This window comes from Dermacentor andersoni, chromosome 2 (genome assembly GCF_023375885.2).
Source record: "Dermacentor andersoni chromosome 2, qqDerAnde1_hic_scaffold, whole genome shotgun sequence".
Classification (NCBI taxonomy): Eukaryota; Metazoa; Arthropoda; class Arachnida; order Ixodida; family Ixodidae; genus Dermacentor; species Dermacentor andersoni.
The window spans coordinates 73,621,883-73,645,522 of NC_092815.1; the positions used below are offsets into that span (position 1 = coordinate 73,621,883).

The 23,640-nt window shown below is 41.0% G+C and overlaps 1 protein-coding gene across 1 annotated transcript; it reads left to right on the forward strand.

The window, feature by feature from the left end:
* The first annotated feature begins 1,067 nt into the window (after positions 1-1,067).
* Phm (Peptidylglycine-alpha-hydroxylating monooxygenase) lies at positions 1,068-22,330 on the forward strand. Its single transcript, XM_050188789.3, has 10 exons — positions 1,068-1,280; positions 3,080-3,137; positions 7,776-7,997; positions 8,559-8,642; positions 10,625-10,685; positions 10,924-10,988; positions 11,078-11,158; positions 12,260-12,387; positions 14,063-14,112; positions 17,069-22,330. The coding sequence occupies exons 1-10, from the start codon at positions 1,161-1,163 to the stop codon at positions 17,247-17,249; spliced, it is 1,050 nt and encodes a 349-aa protein (XP_050044746.1). The 5' UTR covers positions 1,068-1,160; the 3' UTR covers positions 17,250-22,330.
* Positions 22,331-23,640: the final 1,310 nt, after the last annotated feature.

Sequence of the window (23,640 nt, forward strand, 5' to 3'; positions counted from 1 at the left end):
AATGTGGCGCTAGTGTCTACGGGGCTCTCCTGAGCGTTGCCTCAACCAACATGGGAATGATGCATGGAGGAAGGAAACTGAGGAGAGGCCCTACCCCCATAGAGTTTCCTACAAAATTCTATGCCTACCCCCTCCGCGCGCTAGGAGAAAAGTGTGGAGGAAATGACGTAGTAGGTTCTCCTTTTTTTGGTGATTTTTTATTTCTTTGCTGTAGTGGCCACGACTTTCGGGCCACATTGGCGGTTTTGTTATTTTTCTGTGCGCTCACACGTGTTGCTCCGTAGGTTTCGTACCGTGGCAAAGGCGCCGTGTGGGCAGGTTTGCGTTGGTCTCCGTGTTTTGTTGCGCTGCGTTATTTGGCCATGCTCTACCGGATGTTGCTGTGGCCAGGCGGGACATTAGGAACTAAAAGTTCATGAAATGAACGCGCATGCAACGCTGTACGCAATGTACCGCGCCACGGCAATGGCAACGGACGAAGGAATATCCGCGGGAAATTTTGCCCTCTTTGGCGGAATCATGCTAACGTGCTAACTATTGTTTAGTATTGCTGCGGAGCGCGCGGGTCCGAGCAGCTCTCCTGAGTTTCCTTCCTCCGTGTTTTCAGGAGAAACAGGCGGCCGCACCTCTGGCGGGCGCCAGAGCCGTCGACGCTGAGTGGGCCACGGCGACATGGCGCAGGCATAGTTTCCTACAAAAATTACTTGTAGGAAACTCTATGGGCGCAGGGATGCGGCAGTGAGCACACTACGCCTACTCTAGTGCACTGCACCCACGCATACCACAGCGCAGCAGCGCCAGATTTCCCTCTAGGTAATGTAGTGAGAAACTCTATGGCGTCATAACGGCCATGTCTTAAAGCATGTCCTTCGAGATCTGCATTTTTTTTCCGAGGGATCCATCGTTGGAGGCACTGTCTAGCAATGCCGAGCAAAATACCTTTTTTTATTACCGTTGTAAAAATTTTCCACGGATAATTAAACTCAATTTAAGCCCATTTATGAGTTGCAAAATCATCAAGCGCTTTCGTGACGTCATTCACTATCATCATCATCATTGCATTTGTTTTTTTCTGTGTCTCGTACTTTCGTTCTCCCGACTGTGGGCCCTTGTTAACATCTGTTGCGTGGTCACCAGCTGTTTGAGATAACGCTAAGAAAATGGGAAGAATCTTTGCTTGCTCTTTACTCTTACTATGTGTCACGGTTGTATATATGTCAGCGAATGCATCGGCGGCAACACAGTTCCCGTTGTTGATGCCTCACGTTCGACCCACGCAGGTAACATGTCCGTTTAGTTTCTTGTGTCCTCCTCTTGCCCCAGTTGTCACGCTTGCCCGAATATGACAGGAAGGTGTGCGGTCCGCAAACCGCATTGGTCTTTCATCTTTTCAAAGTGGAGGACGTGGTTGTGCTAGGCGTTGGCCACTGAGATCGTAAATGCTGTCTGCTCATACTCGCATTTGCCGGGAAAGCCATATGGCTACGTGTAGTGAAGCTCGCAAGCATCTAATCATTATTTGAACAACAACTGATGCAACGTTGCTTTTATTTTATCCTTTGCCCTTGGCTAATAATATGTTCGACGGTTGTGCGCAGATTTTGTATTCTCTGAACGTGCTTTGTTGGACTTTGGTTGGACCTCCATAAGAGTTATATAACAAACATATCTGACGTCCTCTGTTGCACATTCTTATTCGTACGCCTGCCGGCATTCTTTCCCCACTTCACTACCGTTTACTTAAGCTAATCTCATTTGACAGAGGCAGCAACCGTAAAACTTAATATAGTAATGATAAGAGCTAGAGAGCAAAATAAATGTCACTGCTTCCATCATAACGCTCCATTCCGACCGGACGAAAAGAAAGTGCACCGTGACATAACTGTCGCTGATTAATTTCTTTTCCTTTCTTCTTTCTTTTAGTTTTTGGTGCAAGCATCAGTATGGTAGTAATACATGCTAGCGATATGTTTTTCTCAGTGTACATGCACATCTCATTAGCTTTTTTTCCCCCTCTTTATTTTAAATATGTGTTTTTGACCAATTTGTCACTGTCAGCAGAAACAACCATACTTTTATTATGACGGGCGTGTCTTCGCATTAATCTTATGATGTTAGATTTCCTAGCTGTCTCATTTTTATTCACTACGTTGCAAAATAGAACACAGTCTAAGTATGGTGCACGATAACCAATTTGCATTGTACAGTTCTAGTCCCACTTGTCCAGAGTTCGAATAAAGAGTTGAGAATTGTGCTGGCAACATTTATTGGCTCGAGATAGCCTTGAGATGTGTAGCATAGAGTTTCCTACAAAAATTTTTGTTGGAAACTCTATGCTGTGTAGGAAGTGAAACGTAATCCATGTGGTAGTGCATGCTTTTAGAAGGATGTCCATTGAGACCAGTGTCAGTCAGTCTATGTACTTTCCTTTTTAATTTGTGGTGATCAACAACTCATTAAATGAATTATGTCAAAGTGAGCCAAATTAATCACATTGACAAGGTTTTGCATGCATAATTGTGTTATGATCACTGTGAAGTGACTGTGGCAAAATGGTTTCTGAACATCAACCCAACCTGCTGCAGTGCAAATCATTGTTGAGTTCTGCTGCTGAACATTGGGTAGTGAGTTTGATTACTAGACACTTGCGTCCGTGTTTTGATGGAGGCAGAGGACAAAAGTGTCCGAGCACTGATATCTTTTGTGCATATTGAAAGAAATCATGTGATCAAAGTTAGCATGAAGTGCTCCGCTCTGGCACCCTGGTGTAGCTTTCAAATATGAAAATCAATCACTCAGCCAAGTGACATGCTTTTTTTTTACGGTTGCACATAAATGATATATATTCAAGCGCCATGATAGTTACTCCTTGTATTTATTATCCTCCCAATATAATCTCGCTATGTCAGTTTGGTTTAAATAAGAAACCCTGTTGGAACCATTTCAGACCAGCAAAATCTTAAGTGAAACTAAATAGGTTTTTGACAAAAATAATAGTTGGGCCATTTGAGTGTTCTTAAAAACCTTGATGTGAAGGAAAAGCACTACATGTGATATATCTTTCTTATCTTTGATGCAGAATGAAACCTACCTATGTACAGCATTCCATATAACGCCAAGCAAGCATAAGTATGTGGGTGAGTATGAAAAGGGGTTTCTCACCATTAAGCTAATTACACTGGTCGATTCGGAGGAGATGCTTAAGTTATCGAGTAAGCTCATGGATAATGCTTGAATGTTGCAAGTTTAAATCTGCCGGAGCATGGCACAATGTTATCATGAGGAATTGCAGCAACCATTTTCACACGCTACTAGAATCTCATGCTTATTTAGTTTTTGCATTCCAAATCTTGCAGTTAAATCCATGTCTCAACAGCCAAAGAAGAGGAAGTAACCTACTGCAGAGTATGTCATTCTGTAAGAACCAGTGAAAAACGAGTTATCAATGGGGAGTAAAAAAACTTGTTCCAGACAAGCCAGGGACATATATGGCGAATTACACTGGTCATTTTGAAAGAGACACCCAAGTTATTGAATAAGTTATTGTGGTATTTTCCAGCGTGTTAGATAGACGGGAACAAGACAGGTCCCAGTCTAATATGCTGAAAAATACCTCAATAATGCAGAACCAACTAGCCCAATGATCAACCATGGTATCAAATAAGCTCATGGATAGTGCTTGAATGTTGCAAGTTGAAATCTGCCGGTGTATGGCACAATGTTATCATGAGTATGAATCACAGCAACCGTTTTCATATGGAACTGGAGTGTGATGCCCGTTTAGTTTTTGCATTTTAAGTCTTGCAGTTAAATGCATGTCTCAACAGCCAAAGAAGAGGAAGTAATCCACTACAGAGTATGTCAATCTGAAACAACCAGTGAAAAACAAGTTACTCAAGGTGGAGCAAGAAATTTGTTCTAGAAGAGTGAATGGAATTTATCTGGTATTTTTCACGAGCACAAGTTGTGCTACATAGTATTTAGTGCATGTAGTGAGAATTCCTGTATGCTTGTACAATGATTCATTCATGTGTGTTTTGTCAACATTTGCAGTATAACTTCTTAAACTCATGGTGTGCTTAGCAGTATTGTATTGTGTTAAGCTTATAATGTAATCTATGCTTCTTTTTGTGCCGTGTTAGTTTTGCTTTTGTATCATCACATTTGAAACAACTGCTTGTCCATTGCAGTCTCTCTCTAGAATGAAGAGTGTTTCACCCAACTAGAGCCAGACATTTAAAGAAAGCAGTACTGTATAGGTTGATGTGACCAATGGCCAGTTCAATCTTAAGCTTGGCAGAATATATTGAGTAATGAACTTAATGAGCTAATTAACTAAGATATGCAACCTTGTAAACTTAGTATACAAGGTATAACTTGTATTTTTAAAAGTTGCAGTGCATGGTGAGAAATAAACCGTTCATTTGGTCCCATGAAGTTACCTTTTGTGTAGTTCTCATGTCTTTGAAGCACTTGTAAACTGGAAAAGAGAGAGAGGGAGGGGGAGTGTTCTCAAACATGTTCTCAACAAAGCCAGCATGCTCGCTGTAAGAGTATAGATAGTATCTGCATCCAATGTAAGCCTGAGAGCCACTTCAATGCCATAGTCATAACTGATAAGTGATAAGCTAACACCAAAAGCTGACTGGAATATTCTTGTCTTCTTGTTTTGCAGCCACCACATTGATACCATTCGTTGATAAACAAGACTTGACAGCTTAAGCTTGTAAACATTTTATGATGTCATGTTTTCTATGATGTCATGTTTTCATAAATTGTAGATTTTCTTCATATCTGGAAGAAATCATTTAAAGAACAAGCGTTATACCCGAAAAAAATTTGTTTTTTTCTGGCCAAGTCCTCATACTGTCTTAGAGTTACTGCCTAAATGGTTTTGGCCAACACTGAATGGCAGACACCAAGCGTCATTTGTTGTATTAAAGCAGGAACACAGGACCAGGAAGGAGTTTGGAATGCGACTTGCTTTCTTTTGAGAGCACGGTCAGAGAAGACAAACCAATGCAGGATCTCCAGCTTCATTGGTATCAAACACATAATGTAAAGCAAATGCACTTTACACCTATAGTTTACATGTGACGAGAGCTGTCGGTTCAAGTTCTGAATGAAGTCCTGGGCGGCTGGGGATGCACCCATTTCTAGTGTTCTGTCTGGTATTGCCTGCCTATTACTGAAAAAGGTTCTGCAAGACATTTTTGTTCTTTCTTTATTACGCTTCTTCTCAGTGCAGTTGGCACATTTAGGTAGAAAATACTTTTCTTGAGGGGGGTATTTATGTGTGTTGTCCTTAAAGAGGGTTATCATTATGAAGGCAATTGCGTCAGGCGTATCTGATCGTGAACTACTACTTCATAAAATACAATTTGTGCCTTCAGATGAATATTTAGATAAGTGATTAGTTGAAGTAACTTAATTAGTTCCCTAACCGCACCACAAAAGTGTTGTTGTTAGCTCAAGGTAAATGCAAACAATATGTCAGGGGTGACAGGTGTCTTTAACATACCACATTTTATGTTTTCAATTTTGATTATATAGTTGAGTGTATCGCCCTGTATGTGGCATTGGATAAGCAGATTAGTTTTTATAAAGAAATCTTTGGATATAAAAGGTAAGGTCATGTCTTACTACAATTTTTTAAACAAAATAGTTATGAAATGAAGTATGGCTGTTGCAGAAGTTGATAGGGTATTTCGTAAAAATAAATGTACTCCCATCAAATTAGGAAGGAGCAAATACCTACATGCATCGTTTCCTGTTGCAGAACTAATGATTTCAGTTGCTCTGGCCTCAACATTTGCACAGCTGTTTTAGGTGTAGTTTCATTGTGTGAACACCTGTGTGTCATGGTTGCTAGATTTTACATGTATAGTTTCTTTGCTTTCTGGAAAGTATTTTTTTTTTCCACCTGGTTTCTTTTTTTCGTAGGTGCAATGACATTTTATTCACTGTTCGTGGCTTCTACCGCAGTCCTTATATGTTGGCACTATTTCTGAATTTCATATTTGTGTTGGACTTTTAGAACCTGCTGACTGTTCCTGCCCATTTTGCTGTGTTAAATTTGGAATAATTTAGTTGTAATGAATAAGTTTCTGCTGTATGAGTGAATGCACCCACAGAGTCAATTAAGTCAACTCCTATCTTGCGTATGGCAACACATAGGCACTTTCATTTGCTGATCATAATATCAGTAATAAAAAATCTTGGCATTTAATGTGCTCAAACTGGGTTTCATTGATAACTGAAGCAAAATTACGTCTTAAAATCTGAACTTTTAGAGAAACTCATGACAGTTATAACTGAAATTTTGAATTTTAGCACAAATTTTACCACTTTGTGTATTTGCACCTACATTAAGTGAAAGTATTCTAGAAGTTACATCTGTTATATTTAGTTTAGTGTGCATGAAGGTTAAGTATACCCTAGCAAATATACAAAAATAATAAAAGAAAATATAATTAAATATAAAATTTAACACAAAAAATTAATAGCTTATATGATCATTGATGCCAATAGATGTATCAGTCTTACAGATGCATTGGTCTTTTAGGTGTCATGGCCTCTTGGTCCAATTGGATCAATTGGCCTATCTGACCGATAGGTGCACCCCCTCCACAGCTTAGTGGCAATATGATATTGCAGTAGGAATGGTCAATACTAGGAAAAACCTAATTCGAAAGTAAGAGTACTTTATGTACACTGAATAAAGGGAAAATCAGACATCCACCCGTTCATAGCAATTGCTACAAAGGAAACCCATACGGGTTCCTCGAAAGAAAAGCTTCATAGTTGAAGAAAAATTCGTCCTGGTCCGGGACTGGAACCCGGGACCACCGCCTTTCCGGGGCAGCCGCTCTACCATCTGAGCTAACCAGGTGGCTAGCAGATGGCAGGGCGAAGTCGAATTTGTCGACAACACGAAGCAAAGACAAGAGTTTGACGTAGTAGTTCTGCGGAAACCCGCAAGGTGGAGAGAAGTAATGAATAAAGGGAAAATCGGACATCCACCCATTCGTAGCGATTGCTACAAAGGAAACCCATACGGGTTCCTCGAAAGAAAAGCCTCGTAGTTGAAGAAAAATTCGTCCTGGTCCAGGACTGTCTGATTTTCCCTTTATTCATTACTTCTCTCCACCTTGCGGGTTTCCGCAGAATTACTACGTCAAACTTTATGTACACTCTATGGCGCATGAGCATTTATTTCACATATGTGGCATAGTGCTAAAAGGAAAATCAGTGAATTTGTAATTGCACCGCAGTGTGGTAAAACTAGGCTTTCTAACTTCTGAGAATGACTTGAAACAGAGTCGCATATGTCTACAGAGGCTGCAGAACATAAATGAAAAGCACACAAATGCAGTAAGCAGAGATCAGAAACTATCACAAGCACATTAGTGTAATATTGAATGTGTGAATTCTTATGTCAGAGCATCTCGTCTACATGTATGCGACGCTCTTGCTACATAGCTGAATCTACCGTAATATTCAGGCAATCGTTAGACTTCAGCAATTTATATTGCTTTTAGATTTTATAGAAACTCCACAGCAATCATAAGTTCAGTTTAAGGAATGTTAGAACATGTAAAAGTATGTGATATAGGATATGGAATTAGTCCTGAACTGAATAACTGGAGGCTACCTTTCTAACTATTTTATTCACCGTTGTCAAAATTGAACCCAATCAGTCTCTTTCTCCTTATAGGATATTTTCTTATGCAGGAAATTTCTAACAATGCAACCTTTCTTTATCTGCTTTTCAGTGGCATTCAAACCTAACGCAACAATGCACGTGGCCCACCACATCCTAATTTACGGATGTCTGGAACCGGGCTACCGTGAGCAGGATTCTCCGAGGGCAGTGTGGGATTGTGGAGAGATGAGCAACTCCAACTCGGAGTTCTTCAAAGGGCCGACTTGTGCTCGAGGGCCTCAGATCATTTACGCATGGGCTCGGGATGCTCCGGCCCTTTCACTGCCTGAAGGTAAACAGGGGGAAGATTGTGGGTTCATTCTGTCTTCTTTTTTCCTCCTTTTGTATATTGACTAGGGTTAGGACCAGGTAATTAGTTCTTGCCAGGATAAGGACGGAATGCTTTCGGTGTGAAAAACATGGGCCAATCATGACCGTGAGTGCCGCTGGCACTCACTCCCAGGGCTAGATATAGTGCACCTACACACACATGTAATGTGGAAGGTGTGGGTTCAGCTGCCACTTGCATCATATTGCCTATACAGCCACTATCATTCCACTTTTCCTGATTAGTATTTCTGCATTTCAGTTAAATATAACAGTCAATTTCTCCTGTAGTCTTCCTGGCTTCATTGTCTGTTGACTTCATGTGGTTGTAAAATACAGAAACCCGAGCCCGTTGGTTTTCATTATTCTTCTCACTCAGTGCCAGTTTATTTCTGACTCGCAGGCTTCCATTAAAATTACGAAAGCTAAATGAAAAGCCAGTACAAATACGCACATGCATTCAAGATGAAAAAGAGTGACCAAGAATACAGTACCCACTGTCATGTTTTTGCTATTCTTATTGCAGGTGTGGGCTTCAAGATTGGTGGTGATAGCGGCATCAAGTATTTGGTGCTTCAAGTTCACTATGCTGACACTACTGCTTTTCTTGGTGGGTACAAACAGCAAGGAGAATGACCTAATCTTATTTTATTTGCTTTATTTTTACATACTGCCCATCCCTGTTGGGATTATTTCAGAAGGGCACACACATAACAAACATTTTACAAGGAATGCACATGGGTATAATAGGAATAAGTTGCATACACCATTATTTGAACTTAATGAGTAGTGAGTGGGGAAGACATTAGTAAAAGTGGATGAAACAACATAAGCAAATCACATTAAGTGCAGAATGCCTTATCTCGAAATGTCATTTGCATACCGTCACGTGATTGCATTTGTACTTCAAGCACTAGGTGTATAATGTCATTAAACTTGCTCATGCAGCAGGGTGTTGAGCTTACTGACCTGAGGCACTACAATCTTCTTGTTTCAGGTAATGTGCAGCCAGCAGGTCTTCTTTGCTGAAACTGCTCGTACATTATTCATGTAATATTAAAGGTGCCCTGCAACTCTTTCTTAAAAAGGTGCAGAGTTCATTTTAAATTAAAGGACATAGCATTGTAAGGCTTTCTGAATAGAAAGTGTTTTAGTGTCCTTCCTAGAGCATGATTATTGACAATCAAATGTTGCCCTGTTACCTTCCACTCTTTTATGGTGTGCCCTCAGTGCTCGGAGATGTGTCAGTGCTTTAACATAGAGGGATGCCTGCAGTGTCCCAGCCTTCAGTTTGTGCTGAACTTTGGTTTCTGAAATGCCTTTGAAGTGAAGTGGTGGTGTGACAGAGACCTTGCGCTGCCCTGTCCAGTAGGCTGTGATAATGGCACAATGGTACTGTTTTTTGCCACCAGATGGCACCACTTCTTTACCAGTTACGAAGTTTCACTGTTTTGTCAGACTTTGTCACAGTTGCCAGCACATTCTGGCTCATTCTGAATAATGCACGTGCTTACTATTACCACACACCGCATTGCACGTTCGAAATTTTAACCTTTGCTTCACTTAATCATCAACAATAATATAACCCAGTGAAGCAAGTAAAAGTTCATGTTAATAACAGACTACCTACGGGGATGACAGCGGCTTTTTCTTTAGGGTAAAAGAATCCCTTCTACTTGCACTTCGTTCACAGGTACCCACAGGAGACACTGGCACGTTTGAACACACAGAGTAGATGACAGGACTAAATTTAGTGAAAATTTTTGTATGCGTTGGTGAAGTCACAACAGCTTGAGCAAATGACGGTCGCTCAAGATCAGAAATGCAAACCTGAAGTTATTTATTGCACTTTTTGAGACAGCAGACATTCATAATTTTGTTTTAACAAACTCGCATTAAGCAATGATAGTATATTCACTCTTAAACAAATGTACACCCTTTGGGGTTTATATTTGTTTAATAATATACAAAAAAGGCAGGGAATTCAATAAGTTAAGGAAAATTACAGGCAGTCTTTTAATTGAAACTAGATTCTTTGGCTACGTTTTCAAAAATGATATCCAGCAAGTGTTCATGACATCTTGTAGCGACAAGATAACTTTATTTGCAGTGTTCGAAAAGTGTTGCATGGCCCCTTTAACGTCGACAAAACTGCCACCAGAAAATCATTGGCATGTAATGGTAATGATGCTTGTGTAGTTACTGGCATACATGCATATTTCTGCATTGGTCAGACTCGTACATCAAGAACATGTTTGGGGAACGACTACTGTGCACCAAATAATGGTCTGTTTCTTTCATGACTGCCATGTGCTGTGCAGCTGCCATTAGCTACAACCAGTTGTTACACCATACACATATCGTGATGAGTTAGCACATTCTTTGTTAGTGCTGTCTTTTTTCAAAGAGACTTACAGCAAGGTATGCAGATCTCTTCAATTGATTCATTGCAGTACTGACCTAGCAGCAGTTTAAGGCCCAGCTGAATACCACCTACAATTATCACTTGCTCATCAACAGACACGTGCAATGCTTCTTATACGCATATTTACATGATCTTTGAAATTTCTAATTCCCTTTTATTTTCGGCAGATCCACACAAGACAGACATGTCTGGCATTGTCCTCTCTGTGTTGCCTGGAAATACACAGCTGTGAGTAATTGCAATTTGTGACCTTTCCGGCGGTTGTACAGTGCTCAGTGATTAAAATGCGATAATCGGCCCGCATGGCCAGCTGGTGCATTGTGTGCCACTGGTGGGTGCGGGGGACAGCGGTGGTATACAATGAAAGTCAGGCCCATTGTAATGCATTCGGCTCCCAGTGATCACCCATATTTCTTCCTTTTAGTCCTATGTCCTGCCTTTGACTCTGTGTTGTTCTTGCTTTTAGTGTGAAACGACGAGCTGGTATTTACCTTCTGGGAACAGGAGGCATGATTCGTTCACACAAAATGGGTAAAACACCAATCTTGCAAACTTTGTGGTGTTCAGTGTCTGCTGCAAAGCCGTGATGCATCACGCTTTCTCCATTTTTGCATATGCAGAACACTTTGAAGCTGCCTGCCTCATCGACGAGAACTTGACCCTCTATCCATTTGCGTTCAGGACCCACACGCACAAACTCGGTAGGTGGATTGATGTTCCTGTAGTTGTTTTTGACAGGGTATGAGCAGGGCCTGTAGCCTGTGTGGTGCATCTTAGTCTCTTATACATTAATGCCAATGACGGGGTTTGTTTTCACTGCACAGATTGAACGCTTATGATTATTCATTATCATAGTGCTGCATCAGTAGTAAGGATTATTAAAGGGACATTAAAAAGAAAAGTAAGCTGAATCGCATTATTAAGTTATGCTTCTGCAATAGCAAAAAAGAGAGAAAAGCACTCTTACCATGTGAGGGGATTTTATAAGCCAGGAAAGACGCAAAAACTAAAAATGGGTGACCAGCTTGCCTTGATGAGGATTTTGACATGTGCTCAGGCCTAGTTAATTATTTATCAGTCAATATAGACTGCACTGTATTGTAAAAGAGCCAAAGATTGAACTGAGTGAGTTTTGAGAACATTTACTGTGTCACAACAGCCAGAGTAAGAGAACTTACTTTGAAATTCATGATGTGCTGACTTACCAGTGCTGAGGTTTTTATGCAAAATTAAGAAATTGAAGTTTGGTTTTCATTCTCTATTCTATATAATAATCAGTCTCTTACCGCAACATTAAAAAAATGACATTAAAGTTTTGAAGTAACTCTTTATAAGTTGATTTACATGCTCTTCTGTATCCTGACTTCTGCTTTTGCTTAGTGGCTTCCAAGAACAGAAAAGTCTGTAGCTCCAAAAATATATTTTTCGTTTGTCTGTGCTTGATTGGGCATTTTGTATGTAAAGTGAGGAAGACGCTGTTGCTGGGCATACACTTTTGACTACATATAGTAAGAGGATGATTAATTCTGGGTCAGTGAACAGACCTATGGCATTCACAGGGTTAACGTTTGCTTGAGGACCTGCATTGACATATTGTTAGTTGTACAGGATTGAGAAGGCTGGCTGCTTACTGTGACTTTTGCAGAGGTCTATTACAAGAAGAGACATACCTCGTTGCACTTTGTTTGATAGAATATGAATTGAACAGAGAAAGTCGCTGGCAAAGAGCACTTTTGTATTGTTCTGCATTTATGCAAGCACTTATGTCACCAATCTATATGCTGACTACTTGCACTTTGCAGGCAAGGCCGTTAGTGGCTATGTTGTTAGGAATGGCCAGTGGATTAACATTGGCAAGCACGACCCATTGCAGCCGCAGATGTTCTACCCTGCTAACAAAGGCATCAAGGTCACCAAGGGTGACATCCTGGTAAGTTTAATTTCGTCAGTGCTGCTAGTGATGTGGGATTTAACCCTATTGATAAGAGTTGTCAGCCACAGCAAAATAAATCATTGTCCTATATGTCAGCATGCTTAGTGAGGACTATTTATATGTGCATTTCCGTGCTGTTAGTAGTTTAGAGTAATCCACTTTACCTATTGTGGGTTCATTTTTGCAGCAAAATCCTTCTGTGTGAATGATAGCCACACGACAGGATGATGTTTGTGAAACCACTTGGAAGATTGCTGGCAGAGTTGACCAATATAAGAGCCCAGAGCTTTCTGCTTTCTTAGCTGAGAACTTAGTGATGACTAGCTGGGGTAACTTAATGCCCTCATGTGATTTGACACACTGACATCTGTGATCCAGCAGGTCACATAGTTATCAGGAGATTTGATATTCCCCCATGTTTAACCATTGTGTGTCCTCTACAGTTGTAGAAGGCAGTTACTTGAGCAGTGGCCTTTCTTGCTGCCCGTCTCATTTTTAGGAAACGGGCCAGTGTTTCCTTGGCCTCATAATTGAGGACCAAGGCCGCTATCTTGTACACGTTCGAAAAGCCAACGTGCGATTTCGCCTCACGCGATTGGACTAGATTGGCCTAGGCCGCAATATCGACGCAGCCTGGACAATCGCGCGAGGCGAAATCGAACGTGTACAAGGTAGCGGCCCAGGCATCTGCCGTTCTCTTTAACTTTATTATGCATTAGCATTCGTGTAGAAAGGATTGGCATATGCTTTTTTATTTGCAAATGTGATCCTTGTGGAGCTGCTAGAAATGCCTTATTGTTGCTCCAGCATTAATTTCCTTCCTTGAGCACTAATAACTTGTGCACAGCTTTTTTTTTCATAATAGTGGAGCTTTTCTCTGTGTTTGTTTTTGACGAAATCCTCAAAAATTGACACTTGAAATGTGTGCCTGATCTGCTATAAGTATTCTGGACTGTGGTGCTGATCCTGGGTAGACAAGTTTTTTTTATATACTTGTACAGCATTAAAGCACTTAGAAATGTGGGCACACCAAAAACACAAAGGCATCACGCATGACTGAATGATAGGGAAGGAAATAGGAGATGGAGTACAAATATTTTGGATGTGAAAGTGCATTCAGGCTTTTATGGCTCTGGCATGCCATGCTAGTTCACCGCACAGCTAATTATACACATGGACATCATTCCATGGCAACGAAGTGAAAGCTGTGAAGCCAAAGCGCTCGCGAGTAAGAACTCTCTTTAAAAAAATTCCCGCATTCTCATCTGCATTAGTGTAAGCTGGGGAAAAGAAAACATGACATTTTCTTTACAAAAGCAATGTAAGGCGAAATGCACCACAAAGTATTAAATGTGACTGATTTTTCTGCTTTTGTCATCCGTGTTTGAGCAAATGTGAAACTGTCGCAGGCTACGCTGATTCAGTGCTTGCTCCAAAAACCAAAAGCGCTGTGACACTGTAGCGCCGGACTACTTGGCGCACTAACACTGCAGAAGCTCCTCCCCTATAGCTTTCCCTTCATTGCTACAGAATGTTGTCTGCGAGTATAGTAGAACAAAGGGTCTTATTTAAGCAAAATGTAGATGTCATCGAACTGTGAAGAGCAATTGCTTTTCCACTGAGTGTACTAGGGTTATAATTTCTAATGTTGAGTGTCTTGTTTGTTGTATAGGCTGCCCGTTGCACAATGTACAACTTTAGGAACAGAGCCACTTATGTTGGGTAAGTAGCTAAGCATGGTTCTAAGATTTTGTTTTTGTTTGGATGTTAATGTGCCAAAATTAATGCAAAGTACATAGAACTGTATGAGTAAAATTTGTTTTTATTATGCCTTTAAAAAGAGGCTTTCTGTAGAAGTGAGTAGCTTAAGTCCAGATGTGCTGTTGTCACTCATGTAATGCTTAACGCATTTGCTGCCAAGCTGATCTAAAGGCTGATTAGAGTTTCGTTTTCTTTCTCTTGTGATGAATTTTTATGGATACACACAAGTATATGAGAATGTGCATGTGAGTTTTTGCTCGTGTTTTTATCAGATGCCAGCTGTACAATAAGAGGTAGGCCATCCCATTGATCTGGAGCTACCTTTAATGCAGATTACAAGTACCTTGAATGAACTGATGCAGTGTAATAACTTGCTAAATTATTCATGCGGTTATGTGTTATGTGCTGCAATTTTCACCTTTTAGTATAATAATGAATACAATGCCACTTATCTGTTGCAAAAGTTTCTAGGCGAGAGCATTCACAGCTGTACTGGACCTAAGCTTTCTGACAGTACTATTCTTGCTGCCGATGATGTATGGTATTTATCCGATTCTGTCAGGCCCCCAAATCTAACGCACACCCAATCATGGGTTCAAAATGACAAAATAATGAAAATAATCTGCACCCAAGTCTGATGTCGACCAGACCTTCGCAATGAGAAAGAAGTAGCATGTCTCCTGTTTTTGCTATCAGGCATATGTGAAGTTTGTAGAATTTACTGTCACGGGACAAACATTTATTTACAGTTAATGTCCATCATCGTCACTGTAAAAACACAGCTCTTTATTGCTGTCTATGAACCACAACATTTCCTCTGTGCACTCTACTGCATTTTTATTCTGCATTTCTTGAAACAAATCCACTATGATCGGGGATGGCGCCCCATATCTCGTCTAACCATTTCACCTGTTTGTCCTGCAATGCTTGCAAACCTCCTAAATGTCAAGAACACATGACACTGCTCTGTTGCCACCAGCATAGCATGTAAAATTACTTTTGTTAATGACCAATGGTTATGAAAGTGTAGTGTTGCTATTATCAACCTAAGCAATATTTTATTCTACCACCATCATATGATGACAATGACAGTGATGCTGACTTTGATGGTAGCCTGTTGCCACGCCGATGCTGCGAATGCAGTTTCAGTTTCATATCCGATTGTAACATGTAGGCATTTATTTAGAAAAAAAAAAAAAACTTTTGCGTTAGAATCGGGTAAATATGGAAATATGGGGGCATGGAGGCTTATAGAAGCATAGACACTGTGCTGCAACATCAGTTCAGTTCTGGTGATAGCACTTCCACAAAGCTTTGTCCAGTGTGATCAACAGCATTGGCAGATAGCAGAACACTACTGCTACAGTGTACAGTGTACTTCACTGTTTCATTGTACAGTATTTTGAGGCTGCTTTTACCATATTAACAAAACGTCAGGAGTGAATCCTGCTCAAGTTTGTGTGTGGTTCCCTGCACACTTCTCTCACGTACGAGGGGGGACCCAAAAATAGCCGGAATTTTCCGATAAAAAGCATGGACATCATTATTTTTTAAAATACTATGTTAATCACCCTAAAACTACTCTCCATTAGTACTAATGCACTTGCTCAAACGTTGATTCCATTGTTGGAAGCATGTTGTGTGTTGGAAGCATGTTGCGAATTTGGGTTCTTTTATACTTGTTAGCACAGTCGTGAAATTGCATTTGACTTTGTTGACATCGGCAAAATGCTTGCCTTTCAAGTCCCTTTTCATCCGACCGAACAGAAAGAAGTCAGCTGGAGCTAAATCTGGCGAATAGGGTTAATGAGTCAAGGTAGTCGTCTACGTTGAGGCCAAAAACTGGCGAACACTGAGAGCCATGTGTGCGGGAGCATTGCCATGATGCAGGCACCACTCGCCGGAATTCCACAAGGCCAGACGTTTTCATGCCACACTTCTGTGCAGCCATTTCAACAGCTCCAAATAGAACTGTTGGTTGATGGTTTGGTTTTGAGAGATGAATTCTGAGTGTATGATCCCTTTGATGTAAAAAAGAAACAGATTGGCATCATTTTCAAATTTGATTCAATCTGACAAGCTTTTTTTTTGGACGAGGCGAGCCGGGTGACTTCTATTGATTTGTCTGTTGTTTACTTTTGGGGTCATGCCCATAGCACCGCCACTGGTCGCCTGCGATGATTTTGTTGAAAAACTCGGGATCATCTGTGACTGTGTCCTTCATTGCATGACAGGCTTCCACGCTATGATCCCTTTGCTCTTCGATGAGAAATCTGGGCACAAACTTAGCAGCCACTTGTTGCATTCCCAAATCGTCATGCAAAATAGGCTGAATAGAACTCCAGGATAACCTGGAGAAGTCTTCAAGTTGGTCGATTGTTCTGCATTGATCTTTCTTGATGAGATCACGGATTTCGGCGATGTTGTACTCGGTTCGTGCACTTGAAGGACGACCATAATGGGGCTGATCTTCAATTGTCATCCCCCCTTTTAAACCAAGGGAACCATTTGTGCACTTGCACTTTACTCAGGGCATGTCCTTTGCAAGCTGTTTGCATCATCACAACAGTTTCTGCTGCATTCTTGCCAAGGAAAAAGCAAAACTTCACAGCTGCACATTGTTCGTGAAAATCTGCCATTTCTTTCAATCTGCCACAAGTGCACTACAGACACCCAAACAAAGCTGCCACAAAAACAACACACGTCGTTGTCGGTTGACACTACTTGGCATACTGATTTGGGAGGAGTCCTCTCACAGCGCCGTAGCGGCGAGACCTCGTACTACAAGTACACGATGTGCAGGAGTACGATTCCAGTTATTTTTGGGCCCCTTCTTCTAAAGAAAAGAAGAGATGGCATTAGGTGAACCCAGATCATGAGCTAATTAAATTACCTCTTTTTTATTTCATTTATATAGCTCCACAGGCAATGACGAAATGTGCAACTTCTACATGATGTACTATGTGGATGGAGACAAGATCCTCGACAGAAAGGACTGCTTCTCGTATGGGCCGCCTGTCTACTATTGGGGCCGTGACCCACTTCTTGCCAATGCACTTACTCCCGAGGTTGACAAAGATGCGAGCACTCTCAAGTAACCGTCTCACAACCTGGCATGAGCCAATGGGATTTCTGTGTGACCAGTCTCCTCGACTCCATTTTTCCCTCATGACCTGCCGACTTTCCGAACATCATTTCTTACCTCCCACTTTGGCTCCAGCACCACTTATGCTGGCAGCACTAAGAAATGGCTGGTTCAAAGGGTCTCAACTATGAGAACAAATCTGCGCAGTAGTGCCACCACTGGCACTGGCAGCTTATCAACTCAATGTTTAACTTTCAATGCTCGAGATGGAAGATCAGTGCACTTGTGCTAAAAAGTGTTCTTTTTCTTTTTTTTAAGTTGTTGTTACAGCATTAACTCTCTTATATGCAAACGAGCCTACACTTGAGTTTGTTCCTCAAATACATCAAGTAGGGCAGTAGAGTGTGCCCTTGGCTGGTGCAGCCACTATGCCTCACAAGCACTCTTCAAGAATTCCTGAACGATGATTTCATAATTGGGCAGGTTCATGTCTAAATGATGGAAATGAGATTGAGGGACATTTCTCGATTAACTCTGTCGCAGTTACTTGTGAGAAAAGTTATTAAAGCTTGGTAACTGCTCTGGCCATAGGACCGCACTGCTGTTCTCTTTACAGAGTTGAGAAGCAGACTCCAGTACAGGCTTGTTACGAATATAAGGGCAAGGTTATCAAGTGTCTTCAACCAAGAAAATCTGTTTATTCAAGTCACCCTTCGTTATTTATCTTGCTCTGAACACTGTGCTCATGTTCAGTGTGGAACATCACTTGTTACTTTTGGGTAGGAGCACTTGTACATCAAGAAAGGCGTGAGCACAGCTAAGCAACTGTTGCAAATCTTGGTATTGGTACATGTATTGATTTGTTTTTTCACCCAGCTTGTGATGCCATGCAACATACTTCTTTTGGGAGAACTGCTATCATCTTAGTTGTGCAAGAACTTGTTCCTACTGCAAATGAAGATCAGGCTGCATAATTCAAATGCAAACCTGCAGTGTATGGCAGCCACTGGAATGCAACTGCAGTACCAGTTTCGCCAAAATAAAAATGTTGAGCTACAATTTTTGGCAGCCAAAACTCCAGTTGAGTGCGACATGGTGCGAAGCATTGTTGTTTCATGAGAAAAGTTCCCATGAATAGCGTTAATTTTCTGAAGGAAAATGGCTAACACAGTAGTAACACGTGTGCGAACTAGTGGTATGTGCAGTGCGAATGTTACAGTGGTTGTTGAAGGTGAAATGTTTTATTCCATTATGGTAACTTTGTTTGCTCCGTTTGCGTGGCGTAGTGTTCAGATTCAGAGATTTCGTTCCAGTGGGGCAGTGCAAGCCTCGGGTGTCCGAGCTGCATAATGATGATGAGCGGCATTGGCACGCTTACACTTATCTTCCTCGAGCTCTGCTGTGGTGAGAAGAAGCTTCTTGGGGCGAGGCACTCGTGGTGCAGCGCATTAAGTGTTGGGCTGCTGTGCTTGAAAACCCCACCTGACACTGGTGAGGAAGTCGTCTAACATGGGTTAAATTCTAGCCAGCACCAGAGAGACCTTAAAAGATTTTTTATTCATAGAAGAGCGCCGTGAAAGAAGACAAAAACAATCAGACAGATGGCAGGAAACACTGTGCTGCACTCGACAAGAACGCTGCGCATTAAAAGGACAGACAGGAAATGGAAAAGGGTGAATCAGCGGAGTAGGATGGCAGAATGAGTGACTTGGTATTCCATTCTTGTCGCAGAGGTGTATAGCAAAAAGCAAGAAACAGGATGGTGAAGGGCTTTGTGTTTTGTAAGATGAAGGCATTGTCTTTTGTTGTCTTGTTCCCTGCTTCTATTCTACATAGTGAATAAGCTGATTGTGCTGGCAGCGTAGATGAAAAACCCATCAAGATGAACAGGACGAAAATGGATCAGAAGAGATGCACACACAATTACTACTCACTGTCTGATGTGCAATTGCTGTATGGCTGATTTCTAAAGGCAGTGTAGTCCCCAAGTTACACGACTGAGCCTGAATTATTTTGTTATAGAGGCATGCAAGTTTGAAAACAAAGAGCATTGAGTGAGACCTCAACTTGTTTACATTGAATTTATGTTGATGGCACATGCCAAAAAAAGAAAAAGGTTAGGTTGTAGTGCAATAGGATTTGTGCACACTAAATACTGCTGAGTTACTAGTTTTGACACTGATTACTCCTAATGCATGACCATATAAGCATGACTATATAAGGAATAGTGTGAAGCCTTATTTTGTGCATTTTGGCAAGTTCTCTCCTGTCATGATTCTGATGGCTTGAAATAGGTATCCTAAGCAGTATAGAAGTTTATTGAAAGCAGTATAGAGAAAGGAATATTATAAGGAATGGCTATGGTGCTTTATTTCGATTCCTTGTTTAACTTTCATCAAGACATGAGTTTCATTGCAAACTTTACTTGAAAATAAAGCATAGCCCCTACTGTATTATGGCATGGTACTGCACTTATGGCTAGCTACACAATCTTGATTTACACCGGTGATTTAGTTCTGTAGTAAGAAGTAGTAAGAAGGTTCTAGGCTTGATTCCTAGCCATGGAAGCAGCATTGTGATGAAACAGAATGCACAAAGAATGTGTGCCAAAATTTTAGTGAGCATTAAAGAAACTTATGTGGCCAGAATTGATGCAAAGCTCTCTGTGATGGCACTCCTCTTAGTCCAGATGCAGCTCTGGGTTGTGAAACCCTTGCGAATGAGTTTTAAAATCGAGTAACTTGTTTGTGTTCATGTTGCAGTCTACTAGCATATTGGTTACATTAGCACAGGCAATAAAGCAGCAGCGCTACAATATTAACTGTTTTGGATAAGACTATTAGACCACGAAATTTAAGGAGTCTGTACAAGCACTTTGCAGCAATGTAGCTGTTATGAGACAATGCAAGATGCTATTGGACTGAGGTAAAACTCATGTGGGCAAAAGTAGAGTACAGCGTGTATTTGTGCTCTTATGCTCGCTAGTATCAGTTCTGAAAAGCAACTCCATTCTGGAATGCTGAGTTTTAGAGCTCCAGCATGCCTCTTGGCTGGTGGTGGAACCACCGTATTACGCTTACAAGTAATTGCATGCAAGAGACATTGCAGTCCATTTCTCCTCTTCCTAGGAATTTCTTCCATCTTCTTTCCCTTCATTCACCCATGCTTCTGTACCAGCTATGAAATACCTCCCATCTATGTTTTTTGTAAGGTACATGCTGAAGGCTTATTTTTCAGCGGGTTCTCCCATGTATTTTCTTTTCTTGAAAAAAAGAGAGAGGTTAAGGGACTGCTAAGCTTTTTTGGAACAAGATTTTACAAGCTTCATCGAAATCTTAATTTTGTGGGTTGTCACTGTGCACCGTTGCTATTGCACTGTATGCACGATTACAGCACAGTAAACTGACTCGAAGCAAGATCTGTACGCATACCAATTATTTTAAATTTCCTAACATAACAACCCTTCATGTTTAGCCTTCATTGCTACAAGGCTTACCCACTTAACAGGCGTGTATAGTATCATGCTCTGTGGACAGACTAAATGCAGCCATCAAGGCTTATCCTGCTAAATTTTATTTGTTTCATGTCTAAGAGTCTGTACTTACCGGCCATAAAAAATGAAAAACAGTTTGGTAAGCCCAAAGTTTGGCATACCTTTCTAGCGAGTTGTATTGTTGCCACATGTCTGAATGAGAAAAGTACACCTGAACAACTATTACACTGACAGTCATAGAATGTTACTACGTGGCCATGGGAAATGTAAAGATCTTGGTACATCATTGGTGGTATGTGTGTTGGTTTCAATAAACATGTAGTGTCTCCCTTTCCCTCCTCGCACGAAACAAACACACATAAATCAAGATGCTTGCAATTGCTACAGCTGAGATCTTTGTTGGTGCCCAGTTGGAACACATATTATTCTTGTCGATATTATATGCAATTGCTGTCAACTTTCTTGGTTGCATGCTGTTTTGTGGTTATGTGCTAGTCATTGCATACATTCTAAGGTACTTAACTGACATTGAAGTACAGTCTTCGTTAAATGTAAATGGGCTACATTGCTTGTGAACTACCATGCTGACTGCTGGCGGTTTAAATGTGTTCCTGCACTATGCCAAAAGTTCCAGTACCCCAAGGAATGAAAAGAACTCTCCTACTCACCATCAAGAGGTCCAGAGAGTTGGGAGTGCCACGGGTACTGCAGCACACATCCAAATCGCATATAGTATGGTGAACACGAGCAGCCCATATACTTGTGACAAAGGCTGCACATACGAGCACTTGCGTTGCATAACTGCTGCTGGACCTTTGTTTTCATCTGATGGCACCAAGGCTATGTAGTCTGTCGTGATGCTGAATGGCAATGCTGACAACTTGTTTTACATTGTTTTGCATGGTACTAGTAATTTTTATATTTAATGAGTATTTAAGATTTTACATTTTGAAAAGTGTCTAGATGGAGAGGGGACCAATGAAGATGTTTACTATTGTACACTGCAGATGTACTAGCTACAGCCAGTGTTACAGGTATTCTACAAACTAAGCAGTGACATTCAGCTGTCAAGCTGTGATCAGACTTTTTAAGTCCAGCAGCAGCACAGATGCTCTGTAGCAAAGCCTTTTGCATGGTTGAACAAAAGATTTGTGTAATTATGTGAGGCTTTGATTCATACATGTAATAGTTGTTCAGATTGTGACCTAAAACAAGACGGACAAGCCTGTACTGGTTCACCAAGCTCTTTGATGCTGGTAGTAATGCTCTTACCATTTTGTCCCTGTGATCTTAACAATTCAATGTGCGGCATTGTGCGAATCTAGGAACACTCATTGTCTGTTATCTCTAGTACATACATTCCAAGAAGCCTTGTGATTCAAGTGTTCATGTTACAAAGTGTTATTTCTTCCTGGTCATTGACAACCTTGATGTGTAAAAATACTGCACAACTGACAGCTCTTGCTCTTATTGTTTAAATGCCGTAACTAAGAACTGACCTGTGCATGTTGTACATATGTGTGACTCGTGCCCGTTTCCCTGTATTGTTAAATTAATGTCAAGAGTATAAGCAGTAATAAATCTTATTCGTTGCACTATCATCATTCATTTTTTTCATGCCTGTAATACTGCAAAGCGCTTCAAACATACTGCAGCACATTTGGGTAGTATAATAAAACATGCTGGGAGAACAGGTTCAAAATTTCAGTGATTATGCGATTTTCTCCTGCTTATCTCAATACTTGCTTGGAAAAAGAGCCTTAATCTCTTTTGGAGAAATTCTGCTGATCTGCCAGATTAACTTCATTATCATTATCATGGGCACCACCGAGTGACAGCACATCTGCACCATGAAAAGTGAGTCGAAGTTTAATTGGCCGGTGACTAAATGTATTCACAACGTGCATTGGCAGCCACAGCAATGGCAGAAGTGTCGACAACTGTGGTTGTAAGTAAAGCAATTTCCCACTTCGAGCATGCTTTAAATTTTCAATTATTGCATGGTGATCTAGGGTACTTGGGTAACTTCTTTCAGAGTTCTAAAATCCTAAAATTTGCTCTTTGGCTGTTTTCACTTAAATCTTGCATGGGGCCGCATTCTACGCCTGGCTTTTAAAATAACAAGTCTGTCATTTTTTACTTTTTTGGCTCTTGGTGCAGAAATGAAAAAGTATCATCTATCATCTTGCTACTCAAAAGCGCAAATACAGCAATAAAAGCAAACTGGCATCATTATACCTTTGCAGAGCCTGCCTGCCGCAAAGTTGCGTTGTCTGCAGTGAAGAAAACAAAAGCAACAATAGTGGCAGTTATGCCAGACTTAAATTTAGGCTGAAGTCACTTTGAGTGCTAGAATCGAAAATGAGTTTTATTTTCGCCCTCTAATGACTGAACCAGGGAACTCCCTACACTAACATGTTGTACAGGCAGAAACAAAATTCTGCAGGATCTGCAAGCGTGTGCTGAACTGCAACGAAGCAAGCATCTGGCATAACATTGTGCATCCTTTCATGTTTGTGTGCCCACTGTCGGAATCACAGTGAGTGCAAAAAATTATGCTAGGACAGCGATGTCTGTTTCAGCTATTACGACTTGCGACAATGCATCACACACTCCACCAGCCACCGCTCTCCTCACATAATTTGTTGGAAAGCTGGCCAGGAATGGCTGTATTGACAGGAACACACACGAAAAAATGTGCATGTGCAATGCCATGAGTCAAAATCAGGCACTTGCTTTGTTAGAGGGCGCAAGAATGCAGCTTGTTACATGCTTGCAGATCATGCAATATTTTGCCCCGCAGGTACAGAATGGACTACACACATGCAATCTTTGAAGAGTCTGAACAGATTGTTGCTCATTCCAAAAATAATTTTTGAAATGCGAGAGTATAAATATGCAAGTTGTTGAG